Below are 20,309 nucleotides of genomic sequence, written 5' to 3'. Positions count from 1 at the left end.
TGCAGCCATGGCTCCTGTGCTAAAAAACACAGCATGGCTCCTGTGAGCAAAAAACAAAGCATGGTTCAATTTAAATAATGGGCCATTTCTTATTTTAGCCAAACTGTTTTCTAATTGAAGAACTAAGATACACCAGTCCGCCTAGAGAATCACTGGAGAATACACAGTAATGAAGGGAAAAGTCCTACACCGGCCAGAAGGTGGACAATATAATTTAACTAATAGGACTCTTCTATTATGTTATGAAAATCTTTGAAGGCAGTTTGAGGAAATGATTCTTCAGAGTGAGGCACAGAAAAGAACAGATACTTATCCACCATCTGTCAAGTCACCATCAAGTCAGCCATCTGAACTGGAACCTCTACCAAGAAGTAGTGTCTTGAAATGGTGTGAACTGAACTCCATGTAGTTGCCCTGCTGGTTTCAGAAATAGGGACATTTAGTGAATAAGTTCTAATGACTATATGATGCTGACTAGCTCATAACATCTTCTCATACAGCTGGAGACCCATTCTGATAATCTCTGAAAGGATATTGCCTGATCATTACCTCTATCAGAAAAGGCCACAAGTAATTTGGGTGTGTTCCAGAATTACTTTCTTCCACCAAAGTAAGAAGACAATGCCCTTAATACATCAAGTGTGCAAAGTTTAGCTTCCCCCAGGGTTGAGGCTTGGAAAAGAAAACTGGAAGACAAATAAATTTATTCAGATGGAAGTCTGAAGCAACCTTAAGCAGAAACTTGGGGTGAGGCCTGAGAATGACTCTGGCTTTATGAAAACATGAATAAGGCCTTTAAGGATTCTTTCCACTGTAGGATGAGAATATACAGTGTAGACTTGACTGTTGGAAATATGAAGCTATAGCTGCTAAATGAACAGTTATGGAGCTGGTGGAAAGTCCAGCTTGCTTCAGGATTTACAGTAAATAGTCCAACACCGCTGAAATAGGTGTTGTCAAGGGGGACAGCTGATTTTGAGATGCCCAAACAGAAAACCTCTTACATCTAGCTTTATAAATCATTTGGACTGAAGCAGAAGCTGACCAGCTTCTTTCAGTGGACATTATGTCTGATTGGTGGGTGGAAGGCTAATTTTTCACTGCTAGGTTCATCAGACAAGACAAGAACTGCCTGCCCATCACTGGGGCTATTATGATTTTCAATCCTGCATCTCACCGCTGTTTCTTCAGAATACTTGTTACCATGGGAATTGGCAGAAAGGCATACATCAATCTTAGCATCCAGGGGATGAGAAAGGCATCTGTCTGTTGATGTAATGCATAGCTGAGGTGCTGTCAGTTTCCTCAGAATGAATTTGTAAAATAACTTTCTTGGCATTTATTAGCCATAATGAAATCCAAACCACTCATTAGCTCATCCACTATCTCAACTACAATGAGTTATTGCTCAAAATCCAGAAGTTCAGTTTTCTCCATTATTGGGCAGATGAACATTCCCCAGTCAATGTTTCCATTTGAGATCAATTAGATGGTTCCCTTTTGGATTCCTTGTTGTCTAGCATTTCATCACATCAGATCTAATCTCTTAGATTTGAGCCAGTGTCCATTATTCTTTTGCATTTCATAGATCCTATTACACACTTAATAGACAAACGCCAATTATTATTAACTGCCCGTTCTAAACTAAAGCTGTGGTGCTGCTTCTTTTACCTCCAAGTTTGCCCCTTCAGCTTGCTCTCATACCTGCTTCCCAAAACAGGGTGAGAGGCTTTCACCAGACACTTGTGAGGCTTTCTCCTGGTGAGACTTACATTTAGAGCAATCCTTTTTGTGACTAGATTTTTCACCGTAGCAGCATTAAATGAACTGCTTCCCTTTACTTTTGCATTATTACCAATTTCCCTTGGTTTTAGAAACTGAATTTAATACTTGTTTCTAATTGTTCAAAAATGTCGAGCAATATTAGAATCCCCTTTGCCATCATGCATATTAGACACAGACCTGTACTTACAGGACTCAGAGATCAGCTTCCATCTTTCTCACTAGACTGTTTCTGCTTCTGATGATCTACTTATGGAAAGATTCAAATTCTGTGGCACATTCCAGAGCCTGTTGGAGTGCATCTGACCTTTTTTTTGCTGATCTTGATCTGCAAGTCTAGCTGAGTGTCTATAAATTGGTCCGTTGCCCATTTATCCTGAAAATCCTCATTGGTATCAGATATGCCAGGAACCCAAGTCTCCAAGTTTTCTGCCACTTCAGGTAGGGTCTCTTCTTTACCTCTCAGTTGTGGCCTGATCAGTTCAGATTGATCGCTGACTGCTAACCACATATCTAGGGTTTGTACCAAGTCTGGATGATTGTCTCTTTTCTAGGGAGTCACTTGTGTAGGACTATCAGAGCGGGGCCACTCAAGTTGGCTACTAGAAACACCCCTTTCTGTTTGTCTACCCAGCCACCCATTTCTGCCATGGTGTTCAACTGAGCCAAACAACCCTTCCAGTGAGTTCTCTCCTCCCCTCTTTAGAAAACAAACATGTAGCTTTTGTCTCAGTTGAGCTGGAACAATCTGATCTCTCCACTCCGGGGTTCTCTGGATTACAAACAAGGTAGAAAAGTGTTGTAAATGTCTTGTTTTCACCCATGTTTTGTGGCTCGCCTAATTCCATAGCCAGATGGCTGACTTTATCTGTGGTTCATGATTCTTTGATTTCCTTCTCAAGGTGATATTTTTCAGCTCTTGGAATCCTTGCTGAGGCTCATTTGTTAGCAAGATCCAAGTTGGATAAAAGAAAAGGAGTACTTGTGGCACCTTAGAGACTAACCAATTTATTGGAGCATGAGCTTTCGTGAGCTACAGCTCACTTTATCGGATGCAACCGATAAAGTGAGCTGTAGCTCACGAAAGCTCATGCTCAAATAAATTGGTTAGTCTCTAAGGTGCCACAAGTACTCCTTTTCTTTTTGCAAAGACAGACTAACACAGCTGTTACTCTGAAAGTTGGATAAAGTTTTCCTGATATCCCCTCTTTCCTGGAAAACCTTCTTATCCTTGACAGGCAGGTTGCTGGTCACCTCTTTGATCTACCTTGCCATCCCAGATTTGGAAGTGTTGGAGCTGGGCTCCCCAACCACCCTGTAGCTGCTGCCCCCCAAAAGACTTCATCTCTGCCTACAGGTCATCTCTCAGCCCTTCCTGGGAAGCTTCCAGCATTTTGCTTTAATTCTTTTGCAGAGCCTCCAGCTCTTGTTTTAGACCTTGTTTCAAATTCTTCAGGGCACCTTTGAGTTCTACAACCATCTCCATTATTTGTTCCACCTTGGCTCAACAGGAATACCAGCTCACACTTCTCCCCTTGGAAGCTGGATCCTACTCCTAAAACCAGTACTGCCCTCTTGACTTGAGTGGTTAGCAAATATTTGGGGTCTTGTAGGTTGTTTCTGTTAGGAGGAGAAATTGATGATGAAGTGTGGTATTTCTTGGATTGAATTCTGTACATTTACAAATGGAGCTTTGTTTCCCTGAACATAGTAGGAATCACACAGCAGGAAGCAGTTCCTTTCTTACAGTGTCAATCCTCTGTCCAGCCAGCATTCTCCCCAAAGAGCTCTCCTTCTTAGTTTTCTCTGAAGGACATGTTACAAGTCCTTCTTTTCCTGTCTCTTTCTTTCTGCTTCTCTCTGCCTGCTTCTTGGCTGTTTCTGGCAAATAGATACACAGCTGCAAGCAAATCAATCCCCAGCTGTCCTGTGCTTGCATTCAGTCTAGTTTTTGTGCAGTGGCATTTGTTGTCAACCCCCAGGATGTTTTCCATTTTATCAGCTACCACTGAATCAAATGACCATTAATTGTTCCTCATTTATCCTGAATTGAAAGCAACCAGCACACTCAGCAGCTGCAAAGACAACCTGTACTACATGACTACACTACGTGGCTTTTAGTGACATGGCTGTTCCGCTACAGCCATGCTGCTAAAAGGCGTGCTAAAAGCAGAGAGCTCTTCTGCCAACAAAAAAATTCCATTCCTCATGAGCAGCAGCGGCTTTGTCGGCAGGAGAGTGTTCCTGCTGAAAAAGCGCTGTTCACACCGGCGCTTTTCGTCGGTAAAACTTTTGTCGTTCGGGGTGTGTGTGTTTTTTTTAAACAGCCCGGAATGACAAAAGTTTTGCTGACAAAGTGCCAGTGTAGACAAAGCCTAACTAAGGCCATGACTGCACTAGAAAGCTTTCAGCTGTGCCACTGTAAGCTCTCTAGTATAGTCACTCTAAGTTGATGGGAGAGAGCACTCTTGTTGACTTAATTAATCTACTCCCAATGAGCAGTGGTAGCTATGTCTGAGGAAGAAGCTCTCAAACAGATATAGCGCTGTCCACACCCGGGCTTAGATCAGTGTAACTTATATTGCTCGGGGGGTGGCTTATTCATACTCCTGAGTGACGTAAGTTATACCGAAATAAGTGGTAGCACAGATATAGCCTAAGAAAAGGCAGATGTTGCAAGGATTCAGCGTCACAGTGACAGGTAGTAAGAAAAGAACTGAGGAATGGTTGGATCTACTCCACCTTTTATGCCCTCGGATGGGAGTGGGGACAGCCCAGATGGACACTGCTGATCTCGTGTTCAGAAAATGCATGAACACCAAGTTATTCACCACATGAATTCTATTTGATACACAGCAACATATTTTCTCATATATGCGTATATTTGACCAGTGGTCTCTTCAAAATCTCAAATTACTTTTCTTATAAAGGAATATCTTATATACTTATTGGTTCAAATAAATACCAGTCTAAAAGCATTTTAAAGGAAGGTTCATAGTTGTTACAGATATGGCGATTTCCTGCACTATCCTTGAAAAATCTGATTGAATTAAATTTAAGTAGCTTTGGAATCCAATGTATTAAAAATGCAAAGTTGATGTATTATTGTGAAATTGTATGTAACTTTCTTTGTGGGGAGACATGACCGGTGTAAACGCTGGGAAGTGTTATGAGCATCAAAGAACTATTTGAAATAGATATGATGAAATGGTAGTTCTTCAAGTAGTAATCAGTGGCTCAACAGGTAGTGATCAATGGCTCCATGACTAGCTGGCAGCCGGTATCAAACGGAGTGCCCCAAGGGTCCGTCCTGGGGCTGGTTTTGTTCAGTATCTTTATTAATGATCTGGAGGATGGCGTGAATTGCACCCTCAGCAAGTTTGCAGATGACACTAAACTGGGAGGAGAGGTAAATATGCTAGAGGGTAGGGATAAGATACAGAGGGACCTAGACAAATTAGAGGATTGGGCCAAAAGAAATCTGATGAGGTTCAACAAGGACTAGTGCAGAGTCCTGCATTTAGGATGGAAGAATGTGGCTAGGCAGCAGTTCTGCAGAAAAGGACCTAGGGGTTACAGTGGACAAGAAGCTGGATATGAGTCAACGGTGTGCCCTTGTTGCCAAGAAGCTAACGGTATTTTGGGTCATATAAGTAGGAGCATTGCCAGCAGATAGAGGGACGTGTTCCCCTCTATTCAGCATTGGTGAGGCCTCATCTGGAGTACTGTTTCCAGTTTTGGGCCTCACACTAGAAGAAGGATGTGGAAAAATTGGAAAGAGTCCAGCGGAGGGCAACAAAAATTATTAGGGGGCTGGAGCACATGACTTATGAGGAGGGGCTGATGGAGCTGGGATTATATAGTCTGCGGAAGAGAAGAATGAGGGGGGGATTTGATAGCTGCTTTCAACTACCTGAAAGGGGGATCCAAAGAGGATGGATCTAGACTGTTCTCAGTGATATCAGATTATAGAACAAGGAGTAATGGTCTCAAGTTGCAGTGGGGGAGGTTTAGGTTGGATATTATGGAAAAAAAAATCACTAGGAGGGTGGTAAAGCACTGGAATGTGTTACCAAGGGAAGTGGTAGAATCTCCTTCCTTAGAGGTTCATAGAATCATAGAATATCAGGGTTGGAAGGGACCTCAGGAGGTCATCTAGTCCAACCCCCTGCTCAAAGCAGGACAAATCCCAACTAAATCATCCCAGCCAGGGCTTTGTCAAGCCTGACCTTAAAAACTTCTAAGGAAGGAGATTCCACCACCTCCCTAGGTAATGCATTCCAGTGTTTCACCACCCTCCTAGTGAAAAAGTTTTTCCTAATATCCAACCGAAACCTCCCCCACTGCAACTTGAGACCATTACTCCTTGTTCTATCATCAGCTACCACTGAGAACAGTCTAGATCCATCCTCTTTGGAACCCCCTTTCAGGTAGTTGAAAGCAGATATCAAATCCTCCCTCATTCTTCTCTTCCTCAGACTAAACAATCCCAGTTCCTTCAGCCTCTCCTCAAAAGTCATGTGTTCCAGTCCCCTAATCATTTTTGTTGCTGGACGCTTTCCAATTTTTCCACATCCTTCTTGTAGTGTGGGGCCCAAAACTGGACACAGTACTCCAGATGAGGCCTCACCAATGTCAAATAGAGGGGAACAATCACATCCCTCGATTTGCTGGCAATGCCCCTACATATACATCCAAAAATGCCATTGGTCTCCTTGGCAACAAGGGCACACTGTTGACTCATATCCTCATATTCTCGTCCACTGTAACCCGTAGGTCCTTTTCTGCAGAACTGCTGCCTAACCATTTGGTCCCCTTGTCTGTAGCAGTGCATGGGATTCTTCAGTCCTAAGTGCAGGACTCTGCAATTGTCCTTGCTGAACCTCATCAGATTTCTTTTGGCCCAATCCTCTAATTTGTCTAGGTTCCTCTGTATCCTATCCCTACCCTACAGCGTATCTACCTCTCCTCCCAGTTTAGTGTCATCTGCAAAGTTTTTAAGGTCAGGCTTGACAAAGCCCTGCCTGGGATGATTTAGTTGGGGATTAGGTCTTGCTTTGAGCAGGGGGTTGGACTAGATGATCTCCTGAGGTCCCTTCCAACCCTATGATTCTATGAACTGGTAACACAGAAGAAAAACTAACAAACCTGTATGAGGTTTGAAGGACTGATCACCTACCAGAGCTCCAGGCTGGAGTTGGGGTTGTTCTCTGGTAACTTTATTAACAGGCATGTAGGTTCTTTTATTGTTTTTATAACGTTTTCTCTGTAATACTTGCACCTTAGGAATAAATGTGTTTGCTTAGAAAGGGCTCTTTGGTAACTTAACCATGGGTAACTATGTTGTTTATAGCATCTGGGGAGAAAGCAAAGCACAGACTCTGGCCTATTTAGGCAGTCTGACTTGCCGTGTCAGCAGGAAACTGAGCAGACTAGAGAAACCCCGGTCAGGATAGAGAGAAATGTGACTCTCTGTCCAAGAGAGGTGATGGATGGGAAGCTGGAAGCCTGAGTGTGGATGCCATTGGTAGACCACGGAGAGGGAATAGAGATGCACCTGTCCTGAACTGTGACAATAGTGTGGAAAGATATTTTAGGAAGATAAGATATAAGCAGTTTGTTGTTCTTTAGAAACCCACACTCCTCCTGGAAAATGAGCTATTGCAGTATTATAGTTTCAAAGAATGAACTATATATGATATTTGAATACTGAACAAGGTAAATTATATAGGAGTCCAGTAATTTGAAGTTCTGTAAAAGTGAGTTTACATGAAAGAAAGTCTAGTATGGAAATATTTACTATGATTTTGCTTGTCATATTTCAGTTTGAAAAAGTTAATAGCTATAGCAACCATGCAGAAAAATCATTGTCATTGTTATACTTTATGGAATGACTACATCCATCAGAGCCTTTTTTCAAAGAACATGCCATCCATTCAAAAATAAATTTAAGCGATACATTAGGGCCCCTAATCCTGCAAACACTTAACTTCATGCACTACTTGATGGATGTACGAATCCCTTTGACTTGAATAGGAATACTCCTGTGTGTAATGTTACACAGATGCATCAATGTTTCCAGGATCAGTGACTATTTTAAATCTGTGCTGATGGATGAGAACTTCCTTGAAACAAGTTTGGATCTACTACCAAGTAAAGTCCATACCTTATTTTTTTCCAGTAGTTCACCTTGTGCTGTCTTGAAATCAGAACCCAAGTTACTTGATAGCAGTTTATTTCTCTTATCCAGAAGGTCCTGAATTTCTTTCACCTGGGACTTCCACCTTCTATTCTCTCTTTCCAGACTTTGCTTTTCTGTTTCAAATATCTCTCTCTTTCCCCACTCAAAGGTATTCTCAGACTGTAGTCTCTCCAGCTGAAAAAGAGAACAAAATATTGCTAAAATCTCCTTTTTTCTGGGTGAGGTTAAAGGGTTAGCCAGCCAGCACACCCTACAGAGGTTTCATGAACACCCTGGAAAAAAGTCAACCTGATACATAATTTAACAGTTTTGCATGATTCATAAATGTTTTAAAAATGTGAACATGGAAAATAAAAACATACAAGTGAAACTACAGTTCATGTTTCTGTAGTTTTATCTTTACATTCATAAAGCACAAGTCAGACTTCAAAAGGGGCAGTGTTAACCACTGTAAATTATTGTTTTTAACTTGTTCCATTCTCTATTGTACATAGATTAATACTCTTAAAAATCAAGAAAAAGGATTTTTTTTAAACACAAGACAGAGCCAGTTCTGCACACCATCTCTTTAAAAGTGCCAGAGCCCACTTTTCACCCCATGAGGAAAAAACCCATTTTCCATCATAATTTTATTGTACACTGTTTTTAATTTTAAAGGAATGGAATGAAGTGTTTTGGAACTAAGACAATTAATAATGGATGAACATAAGCAGTTTTTTATTACTGTTACTCAGTTAAGGCTCTGCATGAATTGCAGGATACTTGTCAAAAAATTGCAGTTGAGTTGTGGACAAACCAGGGAAAATTGTGGAAAAGTAATAATGGACCTTAATATTTGCAGTAATAAAGTGCATTGTTATTTTTACCCAAATTTCTGCTGTCAGCTGACCGGGGCTAAGAGCACGGGTCTGAGGCTGAGATTGGCTGCCCAGGGTTGAAAGAGGGGGCTCCTGCTCTCAGCCCTTGGGTGGCTGGGGATCCCACTACCAGGTACATGCACAGAGAGGCTCCTGCTGTCAAAATTGCAGTGGAAGCCTAATATTGCAAAATCTGCAATATCGCACGTTATGTAGGGCTTTCTACTCAATGGATTATTTTGTTAGTACTGAGAGCCTGCTGCACTGAGGAGATAATGCTTTAAACACTTGGCTTTACTGGAGAAGTTTTAAATTGTAACTTCAGTACTAGAGCCAACTACCTGGGTAACCAGAGCAACTTGTTTCTTGGGTTAATACTCATTAGTACTGGAATGAGAATGGTCTTTTGCAATCCAGCTTAGAACATGCCACGACCTTAAAGTTCAACAGAGTCAGGCTTTTTTGAATGCTGATCAGTGTATTACTAGGGGGAATGAAATTAAGTATCAACAAAAACAACAACAAACATTTTACTAAATGATGGAGAATGAACATCTAAAAAGTGATTTTTTTTACTCAAAGACAGGTAGATGGAGGTTATGCCAAGGGTGTACCAAATGCTCTCAAGATTTTAAAGGAAGAGCTGTGGTCAAATGTATTGATTTTTGTACCAGAAATCAGATAACAGGCACTTATCAAAAGCTCTAAATAGGTTAGAAATGGTCAAAAATGAGAGAATCCAGCCACTTGAACCAAAAAAAGGACAGGAGGAGAATTCCATCAACAGCAGAAAAGTTTTAAATAAAATGATGTGAACTTTGTTACTTGCAGTTTTGTGAAGACCAGAACCAATTATTTGATAAAATTATATGGTCTGACAACTGTGAAAGGCTATAAGGCATCACTAGCTTTTACTGCAGAAAAAGGCTGTACAAGCCAGCAAGGATTTAGAAAGAAATCAGACAGTCTTATTTTAGATTTACTTTTCGCAGGCACAGCCTAGTTTTATTTTAAAATCCCTATGTGGAAAACATAAAAAACAATCATATTCAAGGAGAATGGTGTAGTAGATGAAGGCATTTCAGTTTCAGAAATGGTGTTACTTGGGTAAATCAAATTACAGGCTTGTTTGTCCCCCGCCCCAAAATCATTAGTAACTATACAAGCAAATTAAGATTAGAGCAGAATTAATCATGGGTTATATAGTTTTTCCATTTCTAGTTCACAGACGCCTCAATCCTACTAAGACTTATAAATATGATTAGTAGTCTACTCTACTGTGGGACTACTTACAGGTCGGTAGTAAAAATGTCATTATCTTCTGTCTGAAAATGTACATACAGCACTAAACCCACCATATCAGCTGGTATTATTTAACCATTTCTTGCAACTAAACCCAAACTCCATTCCCTTGTGGAATTTCCTTGAAATTAATGACAGGTTTCAGAGTAACAGCCGTGTTAGTCTGTATTCGCAAAAAGAAAAGGAGTACTTGTGGCACCTTAGAGACTAACCAATTTATTTGAGCATAAGCTTTCGTGAGCTACAGCTCACTTCATCTGTATTTTCCACAGTATGCATCCGATGAAGTGAGCTGTAGCTCATGAAAACTTATGCTCAAATAAATTGGTTAGTCTCTAAGGTGCCACAAGTACTCCTTTTCTTTTTTCTTGAAATTAATGGGCATCCAGACAATCACAAGTGTCAGCCCACCTGGTGCAACTGCGGGATCTGGGCCTATCTCTGTAGTCTCCACAGAGATCCCAGAGATTAAATGGACACTGATCAATGTCTCCTTTGTAGAAAGAGACCCCCCATTCCAGGGCATGGGGCTTTGCTTGGGCATTGTGGACCAACTTGTACTGTGACTCCCTATCCGATGTCACTTCTGTAGCTAAATAGTGCACCTTTATCAGAACTAGAGTCACCTTGAAAAAAAAAAGGTTTAAACTATTAAAAAAAATTAGGGTGTCAAGATCATGCTATGGGTTCCACAGACGTGGAAAGAACTGGAACTGAACAGACAGCTAGGAATGGTCAAAGATTCATTGTAGTGTTAAAGCACTTCTCATGAGACACAGAGTAAAACCAGATCAGGGAGCACCGGTACAGAATTGTGCAGTTTTACATTCAATTGACTCCTTGTCTTTTTCCCTGTTAACCCTATTAGGGCTGTATTAGGAGTGAGCAGCATATTTGCCCCTTGGGGTATGTCTACACAGCAAAGAAAAAAACAGTGGCTGGCCCATACCAGCTGACTTGGGCTCACAGGGCTTGGGCTGTTACACTGCTGTTGTAGACTTATGGGCTTGGGATGGAGCCCTGAGCTCTGGGACCCTCCCACCTCACAGGGTCCTATAGCCCAGGCTCCAGCCTGACCTCACCGTCTACACAGCATTGAAACGGTCCGAGCCCTGCAAGCCCGAGTCAGCTGGCACAGGCCAGCCAGAGGTGTCTAGTTGCTGTGTAAAATATCCAAAATGACAACCATGGGTTCACAGGTAAACAGATATATATATTTAGTGGGGGTAATATGACAGAAATTGAAATGTTTATTTTATAAAAGCTTCCCTCAAAAACTGGGGCCTATCCTTCTGACCTGGCTACAATCCAATATCTGGGTCAGATAGTCAAAAGAGTAGTAAGTCTAAGTACTGCTTGTGCTGAACTAAAGATAGACCAGTCTTTGCTAATGTTCCTCATATCCAAAAGCAGACATTATCAATGAGTCATTCTGGTGATCTCACTTGTATTTTAGTTGCCCTATTTAATGACATTTTACACCCTTAGGGTGTGTGCTCAAGTTACGGGCACAAGATCGGATTTGTAACTCAAGGGAAGAAAATGCCAGGAGAGAGATGAAAGAACAGGCAAGTCAATTTATAAACCACTGATAGAGCCATGTATCAAAATGAGATTAGGCAAATGAGAAAGAAAAATATCAACAACCTTTGCCTTACTAAACAAAAGTCTATTATGATTCTCAAAAGGAGAATGGATCTGTGTTCTTGATTAGCCAAAAGGCAAAGAATTTACAGTAGTAATCTTTAGGCTTTTGGTAAACTTCTAATATAACATCCTTTCCCTGACTCCTTGTCCTCCAACCGCCTCCTGCCGAAACTTAACTTCGCAATAAAAGGTGAAAATTCCAAGAATTTTCCTTTCTTTTGGGTTTCAATAAATTGCCCCTACATTACATTGTACAGTTACAATGAATTTTAAAGGATGGTGAAAGGGCTTCTTGAAAATCTAGTAAGAACAGAATCATAGGTTTCTGGCTATTTGTTCCGGTAACAAATTAACATTTGCCTACAATGATCTCAATGTTTTTTGATTGATGACTGAACGGTTTTGGCCAATATTTTTTACCACAAAAACAAAAAATTTAGGGGAAAGAAGTTTTAAACCAGTGTTTCAGGCCCTTACCTGGGATATGGGAGGCCTGGATTCAATCCCCCCCTTCTGTCTGATGTGGAACAGAGATTTGAACTTGAATGTCCCACAAACCAATGGAATGCCCTAGCCACTGATATATTGTATGATCTAGTGGGGCAGTCAGTCAGTCTCTCTGTGTATAAATAATTAAGTCATTGCAGCAGGGTTTTGAGCTTGGAGCTGCCTCTTACATCGTAGGTGAGTGCCATAACAACCAGGCTACAGAGTCAGTCATTTTCACTCATTCTCTCTCTAGCCCAATGACTATTTATTGTCATTATGAATAACTATGAATTACCAGTATGATCCCAAATTGATTTTTTTTTTTAATTTGCCAACTTTTTGCAATTTTAGAATTCCGTTTGACCTAACTCATTTTTTTCTGAACTCCGGGAAAACTAAAAAATCAGTGAATCTACTAGCTCTACTTTGGCCCCATAGTTTAGGAAGCAGCTATTCAGGTGGCAAAGAGAACCAGCAAAGACTTTTGAGAACTACTGTTGGAAATAGGTGGGCTGCCCATGCCCAGAAGTTATTCTGAGGATGACTAGACAAACCCAAATATATTGGGCAATGCCTGCAGAAGAAATCTACAGGCTGCTTTCCCTTATAGGATTTTTCATGGATATGTTTTCAGTTTCTGGATCTGAATCAACCTAAACAAAATATCCAAAATAAAACCATGAGCTAAGGAACAAGCCTACTGGGGGGAAATTTGTGTATTGAAAAGCCATGGGAAACAAATATACAGGCAAGGAGATTAGTTGAATGCATGTGAATTAAAGCTGGTGTTCACATGTCTTTTGACCTAACCACTGAAGTTAGGATTATGGAATGAGGGATTATGGAATGAGTACAGTTAGTCTATTGAAGCGTGAGACCACTTTTTTGCTTTTGATTGTGGTCTGTTAAAGCCATATCAATAAAGAAAATCTTCAGTATCCCTTTTCTCAATATCATCTTTCCCAATTCCCAGATTTTTGCTGGAAAAATAAAGCGTTTAGCACCCCATTCTTTAGATAAACTTATGGGATGCCAAATCTGTCATTCTTCTCCAACCAGCTGCAGACACTAAAATGTTAGTCTTGAGGGAAAACCATATAGCATTACTATGGGCTAGATGTTAGAATAATGTAACCTCTACCAAAAACTGAGTTTCTCACTCAGGACTTGGGTTCAAACACAGTGCTGATGTTAAAGTGCTGTACCCTGGGGAAGTATAAAGCCCTGCAAGTAATAACATAGTTAAGTCAAAAAGCAAACCAAAATTACTTCCAATGATTTCAGTGTCTCGACCACCATGATGAATCCACATTTGGTTGCTCTGTTTGACTACGCAGCCAATAATAAGGCTATTACTTTATACACTGAGATTTCTTGACCATGAAGAGTACTGTATACATTAACATCTTTCCTACTCAATTGGCTTAAGATGCTTTTTGAGCAAAGCTCATAAACCTTCAATCTCTGTAAGCCTTCACAAGTGGAGTTCACGCATACCATTATTTATAAGAATATATTTTGTTTCAAGAAACATACAAAATACTCAAATGCTTTTTGCACTGCACATCTATCATGTAAATTCAAGGATTCTCACACTTAAGTACCTTAAAAGGTGCTATTAGAAATCTGATATTCTTGCCTACATATCCCCCCCCTCCCCGACACACACAATTCTATTCTAATGGTAAGATGAGCCCTAAATCCAAAGCTTCTCTACTCAATAGGCTACACTATAATCCATGAACTCCCTAATTTGGGGCTTCAAAATACCAAATCCAAACTTTTCCAAATTCAACTCTGTTCCAATTCTTCTGTAACAGTGATAGTTCTCTCTCCTGCCATCCATCTCCACCCTCTGACAAACAGGGGCTAGGGACACCATTCCTTACCCATCCTAGCTAATAGCCATTAATAGACTTAGCCTCCATGAATTTATCCAGTTCTCTTTTAAACCCTGTTATAGTGCTAGCCTTCACAACCTCCTCCGGAAAGGAGTTGTGTACTCTGATACAAACTCAAATCTTGATCAGAAGTTTAGGTTTGAGGCCATCTCTAGGGATATTCTACTAGATTATTAAAGGATCACAAAAAGCCACGCAACACTTGAGAAATATTGATTGTCATACCACAAAAAAGCAACACAGTTCATTGAATAATTTGAAAAAATATTTGATCCTTGCACTTGAAGACTACAAAGAGGAGAGCTCCTCTTCAGACCCTGATGGAGGCACATTTAAATGACACTCATATGTGGACATGTTTTTCAAGAGTTCAGCATCCACAATCAGGGTCAGATTTTTAACCCATCTTAGTTCCCATTTAGGCACCAAAGTGAGTTGACTAGATATTTCACAGTGATGTGGAATGTTTTGAAATTCAGGTTTCAACTATGAGTACAGAGTACTTGAAAATGTAGTCCATAATATTTAAAGCCTTTTGTTACACAGCTATAGCTGTTTTATGAGCAATAATAATATTGCATCTAAACACTGGTCATCAAAACAAATAGGAATCCAGGCCTAGAGGGAGTTCAGACAAATATGCTACCTCATGAAAGGATGTATATGAAAAAGGAGATAACTGAAATTAACACTTGCACTGGGATTCAGTTCGACATGAACGGCTCATGCAAATCATAATGCAGTTAGCTGTGTGAACTCTGTTTCCCCCTAAAAAGGAAAACTTGCTTGTTCTATGCATAGATGTGAAAAGCCTGACAACTTAGTCTGACCTAGGAAACTCCCTTCCCAAATCGAACCTTCTCTCCACAAAACTCACTCAACTCTCAGAAAAACACAGGATTGTAGCTTGCCACACTTCTCCCCTTCTGCCATATGTATACTGGTACCCTTGTTAGAGCTTAAAATTAGAGCTGAACTGCTCCTCCACATGTATAGTTTTCAGGGGACTAACAAAGGAAACCCATTTCCCACCTCCATAGAAAACGTCTTAAAGGAGGAGCAGAAGCCCAACTGCTCAACAGCAATGGGACTAACAGTGCTCCTCCACTGCTTCTTTAAAGTCTATTTACCAGGTTGAGGTGCCACAGAATACAACAATCCAATTGGAAACCCCTGATCTGGGGTCTTCCTTTTAGCTTAGCATAAAAACAAGATACAGTAAATTGCCGGTACCATGTAGTAACCAAAAATAGCACAGTAATCTGAAATAATGGCCCAAAGCATTGCAACACTGCAAAAAGCCTGTAGTGTTTTGGGTTACTACTACAGAACATAGTAGTATTTCTTATTAAGGGTGGAGCAGGTGGCAGGACTAGAAAAGGATTCTCCAGAATTGTTGATGCTAAGCAGGTCAGGGGACCTCTCACCTGAATGTTTTCAGCAGAAGTATGAAAGAAAGTGGGATTTCTTTGCTGACCTCTCAAGACCCTAGATTGTGGATAGAGAGCTAGTCAGTCACGTCATGAAACACTGAGGATAGATTGGTTGGCCTTTCCCAGTGCTGAAAAAAAGGATTACAAGATGTCAGGAGCCAATCCTGTAGGATGTAGGAGAGCTAGTCACATGAATTAAAAGCCATCTAAACCTCTGTCAAATGAATTTAATCCACATGAAGCAAGAAAGCTGGGCGTCCCATAACTCTAGTTACAGTCTGAGATTGCTCTAATTGTCTGAATGAAATTCAAAGAAATTGTCATGCTTAGGTCTGAAGTTATGAAAATTTAAGTATCATCTGCTAACTAAAAACCCAAAGGCATCTTGCTTTTTAAAATAAATATTTACCAAGAAAATTTCAGTGAGAACTACAATACATGCACATAGATGACTTGGAATCCAAGATGACCCTAAGGTTATGTGCACACTGCAATTAGACATCTGCAGCTGGCCCATTCCAGCTGACTTGGGCTTGTGGGGCTTTGGCTAAGGGGCTGTGATGTAGATATTTGAGACTGGACTGAAGCCAGAGCTCTGGAAACCTCCCACATTGCAGGGTCCTGGAACCCGTGCTCCAGCCCGAACCTGAATGTCTACATCGCAATGAAACAGCCCCTTAGCTCCAGCCCCACGAACCTGAGTCAGCTGGCACAGGCCAACCATACGTTTTTAATTGCATTGTAGACATACACTCAGAGTCCTAACAGAACCATCTGCCTAAAAAGCTGACTCAAACTCCAAGAGAGCAAATTCATATTTCTGTACTGATGTCTTACGCTAATCAATTCATCCTTGGTTGGATTCAAGTAGAGCAAGTTACAAAGCCATCCAAGACTGAATTTGAGTCAAACAGACAGAAAGGAGACTACCAAGTGAAGCTCTGATCTATAAAATATATTTAATTATTATCTGCACTTCTGTGAAATCTCAATTCATAGCTGCTATGTTGACAAACTTCACATTGTGCTCCTATTATGTGTTATTGATTAACGCAACAAGGTCTTTGTTAGAAGGCTACCAGACATCGATTTGTGGATCTGCCAATATGAAATTTGTACATTGCTAGTCACCTTTCTTGCTATACAAAACAAAAACAACAGCACCTAAGATTTTTTTTCAAGTTGTGATAATACTTTTTATTTATTTTTATACACCTAATACCTGAAGGCCTCTAGATACCATTACAAAGAGACACTAAAATATAATCTATCATTGACAGGTAATTGGGTAACTTTCAACGTATTACTAATAAATCATAACCCTAGCTCCTCCAAATTTCAATACTACTCATTCTTCCAAGTAACCTTCAGAGCGCTGGGAAATCTTTACTGGCTTTTTGTTCTATTGGATTATTCCAACACAATAAAAAGGAATCCCTGGCACCTATTTTATATGCCATCTTCCACGCAACAGTCTCGAAGTTGTATTTAAGAATGAATCCTGACAGTCCTGTGAGCTAGATTGGCATTAACCTAATTTTACAGATGGGGCAAATGAAGCAGAGAGAAATTAAATGGCTTCCTCAACTCTGTGACTCAGCTGGGAATAGGAATAAAATTTCTACCTCCCAATCTTGTGGACTGATCATAAGACTTTTCCTTTCCACTTAAAAACAAAATTAAAAGCAATGCTGAAGGAGATAGGACACATTTATATGAAAGTAATGTAGGTATTACCAAGGGTACTTTTGATACAAAATCATTTCTTATTCATAGTATAAGTAATACAGATATTTACAAGTCCCCAAAGAGAGAGTTACTAGTAGCATTATTTTTCTACATTAATTGTTCCAGTGTAAAAATAGTCTTACATTTGAAACAGAGGAGCACAACGTTTATCTTCTTACAAAGCGGAAGATAGGAAGTATGGTTATGTTAAAGGAGATAGATAGGTGTAGTCATCTATACAAGCATAAAGTAAAAAATGTCAATAACATTGGTGATATGCACAAGTTTTTGTCTGTTTTTTTGAATTGGGCATTTTAAAAATACTTCAGTTTATGGCTGTGCTTATGAATGCATGTTCTGTGTTTAGTTTACAGATACCAGCATATTTATTTGTAATCAGGTTTGATTAATAACAAACTGGAAAGGCAGTTTTAATTTAAAATTATCAATAGAAGAGGGTTAATACTCCATAGGTAACATGTGTTATTTAAATAAATCCTACTGTAATAACAGAACTCTCTGAAAAGGCTTTTCCCACTGTCTCAATGTCCTGGATTGGAATATTGTGGGTATGAGGAGGCACAGAGGACTTACTGATGTGCAACCTAGTTCTGGGGAAAGCTGCTAAAATGAAAGCTGTAAGAAAAACTGTCTGGCTACTTACTTGTACTTACATTTGGCGATGAGGTAGGTCATTCCCACTTGTACCAAACAGCTCTTCATCTCTGCTTATGGTTCACACAGCAGTACCAGATCAAAACAAGTTCATGTGATATCAGCACTATCATTTACTATCAACTCCAGTTCTCTGACTAGCTGGGTGAATCTGCAGCACTGCAGATGTCATGGTACCACATGGTTCTATACATTCCTGTATGCTTTTTCTTAAGGAAACAACCCATATAAATTCAGCTATTTATCTTATAAATTAGTTTCACCTATTGGACCAGACATGGAATTAAAACATACCATAATGTCTAACTGATACCTCATAACAGTAGTAATGTATTGCTGCTTAAATGCTATCAAAGAGAGACCTGGGCATGCTATGTTAGCAATTAATTACATTTTAGTATGTAGTAAATAGAAGTACTGAACAGTAGGGATACAAATTAGTTTCAGAGATCTCTATTCATTAGCATTCTACACAGAGATGATTCTGAAGATGCAGTGTTATATTATCCCCCTCTTCAAATACGAAATAAAGAAGTCCACATTGGAAAAGCATCATTCGAGAATGCTTTTTTTTTTTTTTTAAATTCACTACCACCCTCAAGCCCTCCTTGCTATGTCCTTTCTCGACCCCTGTGGATCAAAACTATCATTTCACTTCTCAGTTATTGCAACCTCCTTCCTTCCTCTTTGGCCTTGACAAATGCAATCTTGCCTCACTGATATACCCTCAGAACACTGCTAAAAAGGTCATTTTCTTAGACTGTCAGTCTGACCATGTCACCCCCTGCGTGGGCTGCCCCTTCTTTATACTATCAAACATAATCTGCTTGTATTTGCCTTCAAGGCCCTTCATGGGCAATCCCCACCCTACCTGCATCTCTCATTCACTACTGAGCTGTTAATACTCACCTCCAGTCAGCCCATGATGCCAGTATCCACTTACTACTTGTTAAATTTTCGAACACTTTGTGCTTTCTCCCATGCTGCCCCGCATGCTTGGAAGATGCTCCACGTAAACCTCTGCAAAACTACCTCACTATCCACCTTCAACCATTCCCCATAATCCTCCTCAAAACTCTCCTTTGTTGTGTGGTGCCTACAAAAACTTAACAGTTAGACTGCCAGTGTTCAGAGACAAGTATCTATCATACTGACCACTATTTTTGCATTGCTTCCTTGTACTCCCTCATTCTGTGTATTTATAGCCATCTTTTGTCTCTTGTCATATTCAGATTGAAAGTTCCGTGGAGTGGGGACTATCTTTTTGTTCTGTGTTTTTATAACACTTAAAATAGTAAGGCCCTGGTCCATGACTGGGGCTTCTGGATGCCATGATAAAACAAATAATATATAATACTGAAAAAAATATGGTATTTATATTCTTAGTGAAAGCTTCAAGTAAAATATTTGCAAACACCCCCTCATTCACCTTTTGATCCTAGCATCTGCACCATTAATGGTACATTTTGACAATAGATAGGTAAACCAAGGAGTTAAGCAAAAATCAGAAAGTCAAATTAAGTTAAGAAGAGCAAACCAAATCTGAAATACTTAATAATCCCTTTCATATCTCTTTGGGTTGAAAATCTTGTAAGATTATGCTCTGTCATAAAGCATCCAGGACTGCTGGGTTTCAAACCAGCAGTAAGTGCCATAAAAACAGCCTCTCTAATTCAGTGCTTCATTTTCCAGGGAAAATTAAATGCAGTGGCCCCGACAATTTTAAAAGTTAACCAAAACTGATCTGAAATCCAGGAAAAGGTTCAGGTTTAGAGGTAGTTTTGGACAAAGATTTTGAGTTGTTCTTATTTTATCTGAACAAAGTCACCAAATTCCTGTTTTCCTCTTGTGAGCTACATTTGTTCTGGGGAAAGGGGAAAGATCATATAACTGAGGCAACTGTCTTAAAAAAACATTACTCATGCCATGGGCCTCTTCAGATTGGCTCTTTCCTAATTTCAGTGAGACAAGTATGCTCCACTTTACTCCCCTAATCCTCTCATTTTGATGGCAGGGCCTGTCCCTAGAGCATCCCTTGGGGCAATGTTTCTCAACCTTTTTGATAACAGGAACTGGTTTGCTGCCTTCCTAACCTGTGTCAGGTATAGCTTAGGACATACCTGATTTGTGTGAGCCTGCACGCAGCCACCTGGGACTGAAAACACGGCCAAGGAGGGGGTGTGGTGCAGATCTATCATGGCTACACCTCCTTTCTGTTACACAAAGGGGGAGAAAGGAGTGTTATGGGAATCATATCAAATGTACATAAGTGGACGGTGAGCTTTGTACTGGG

The 20,309-nt window shown here is 40.2% G+C and overlaps 1 protein-coding gene across 1 annotated transcript in view; it reads right to left on the bottom strand.

Annotated features, from left to right (window-relative positions):
• Positions 1-20,309, bottom strand: part of CCDC102B (coiled-coil domain containing 102B) — a 308,469-nt gene that overhangs the window by 221,608 nt on the left and 66,552 nt on the right. The window contains exon 5 of the mRNA XM_077809076.1: positions 7,949-8,158. Coding sequence (XP_077665202.1) covers positions 7,949-8,158 — 210 coding nt within the window. The remainder of the gene's footprint in view (positions 1-7,948; positions 8,159-20,309) is intronic.

Source organism: Eretmochelys imbricata, chromosome 2 (assembly GCF_965152235.1).
Source record: "Eretmochelys imbricata isolate rEreImb1 chromosome 2, rEreImb1.hap1, whole genome shotgun sequence".
Classification (NCBI taxonomy): domain Eukaryota; kingdom Metazoa; phylum Chordata; order Testudines; family Cheloniidae; genus Eretmochelys; species Eretmochelys imbricata.
The sequence above is the reverse complement of the archived record's forward strand: the minus strand, read 5'-3'. Positions and strand labels throughout refer to the sequence as shown.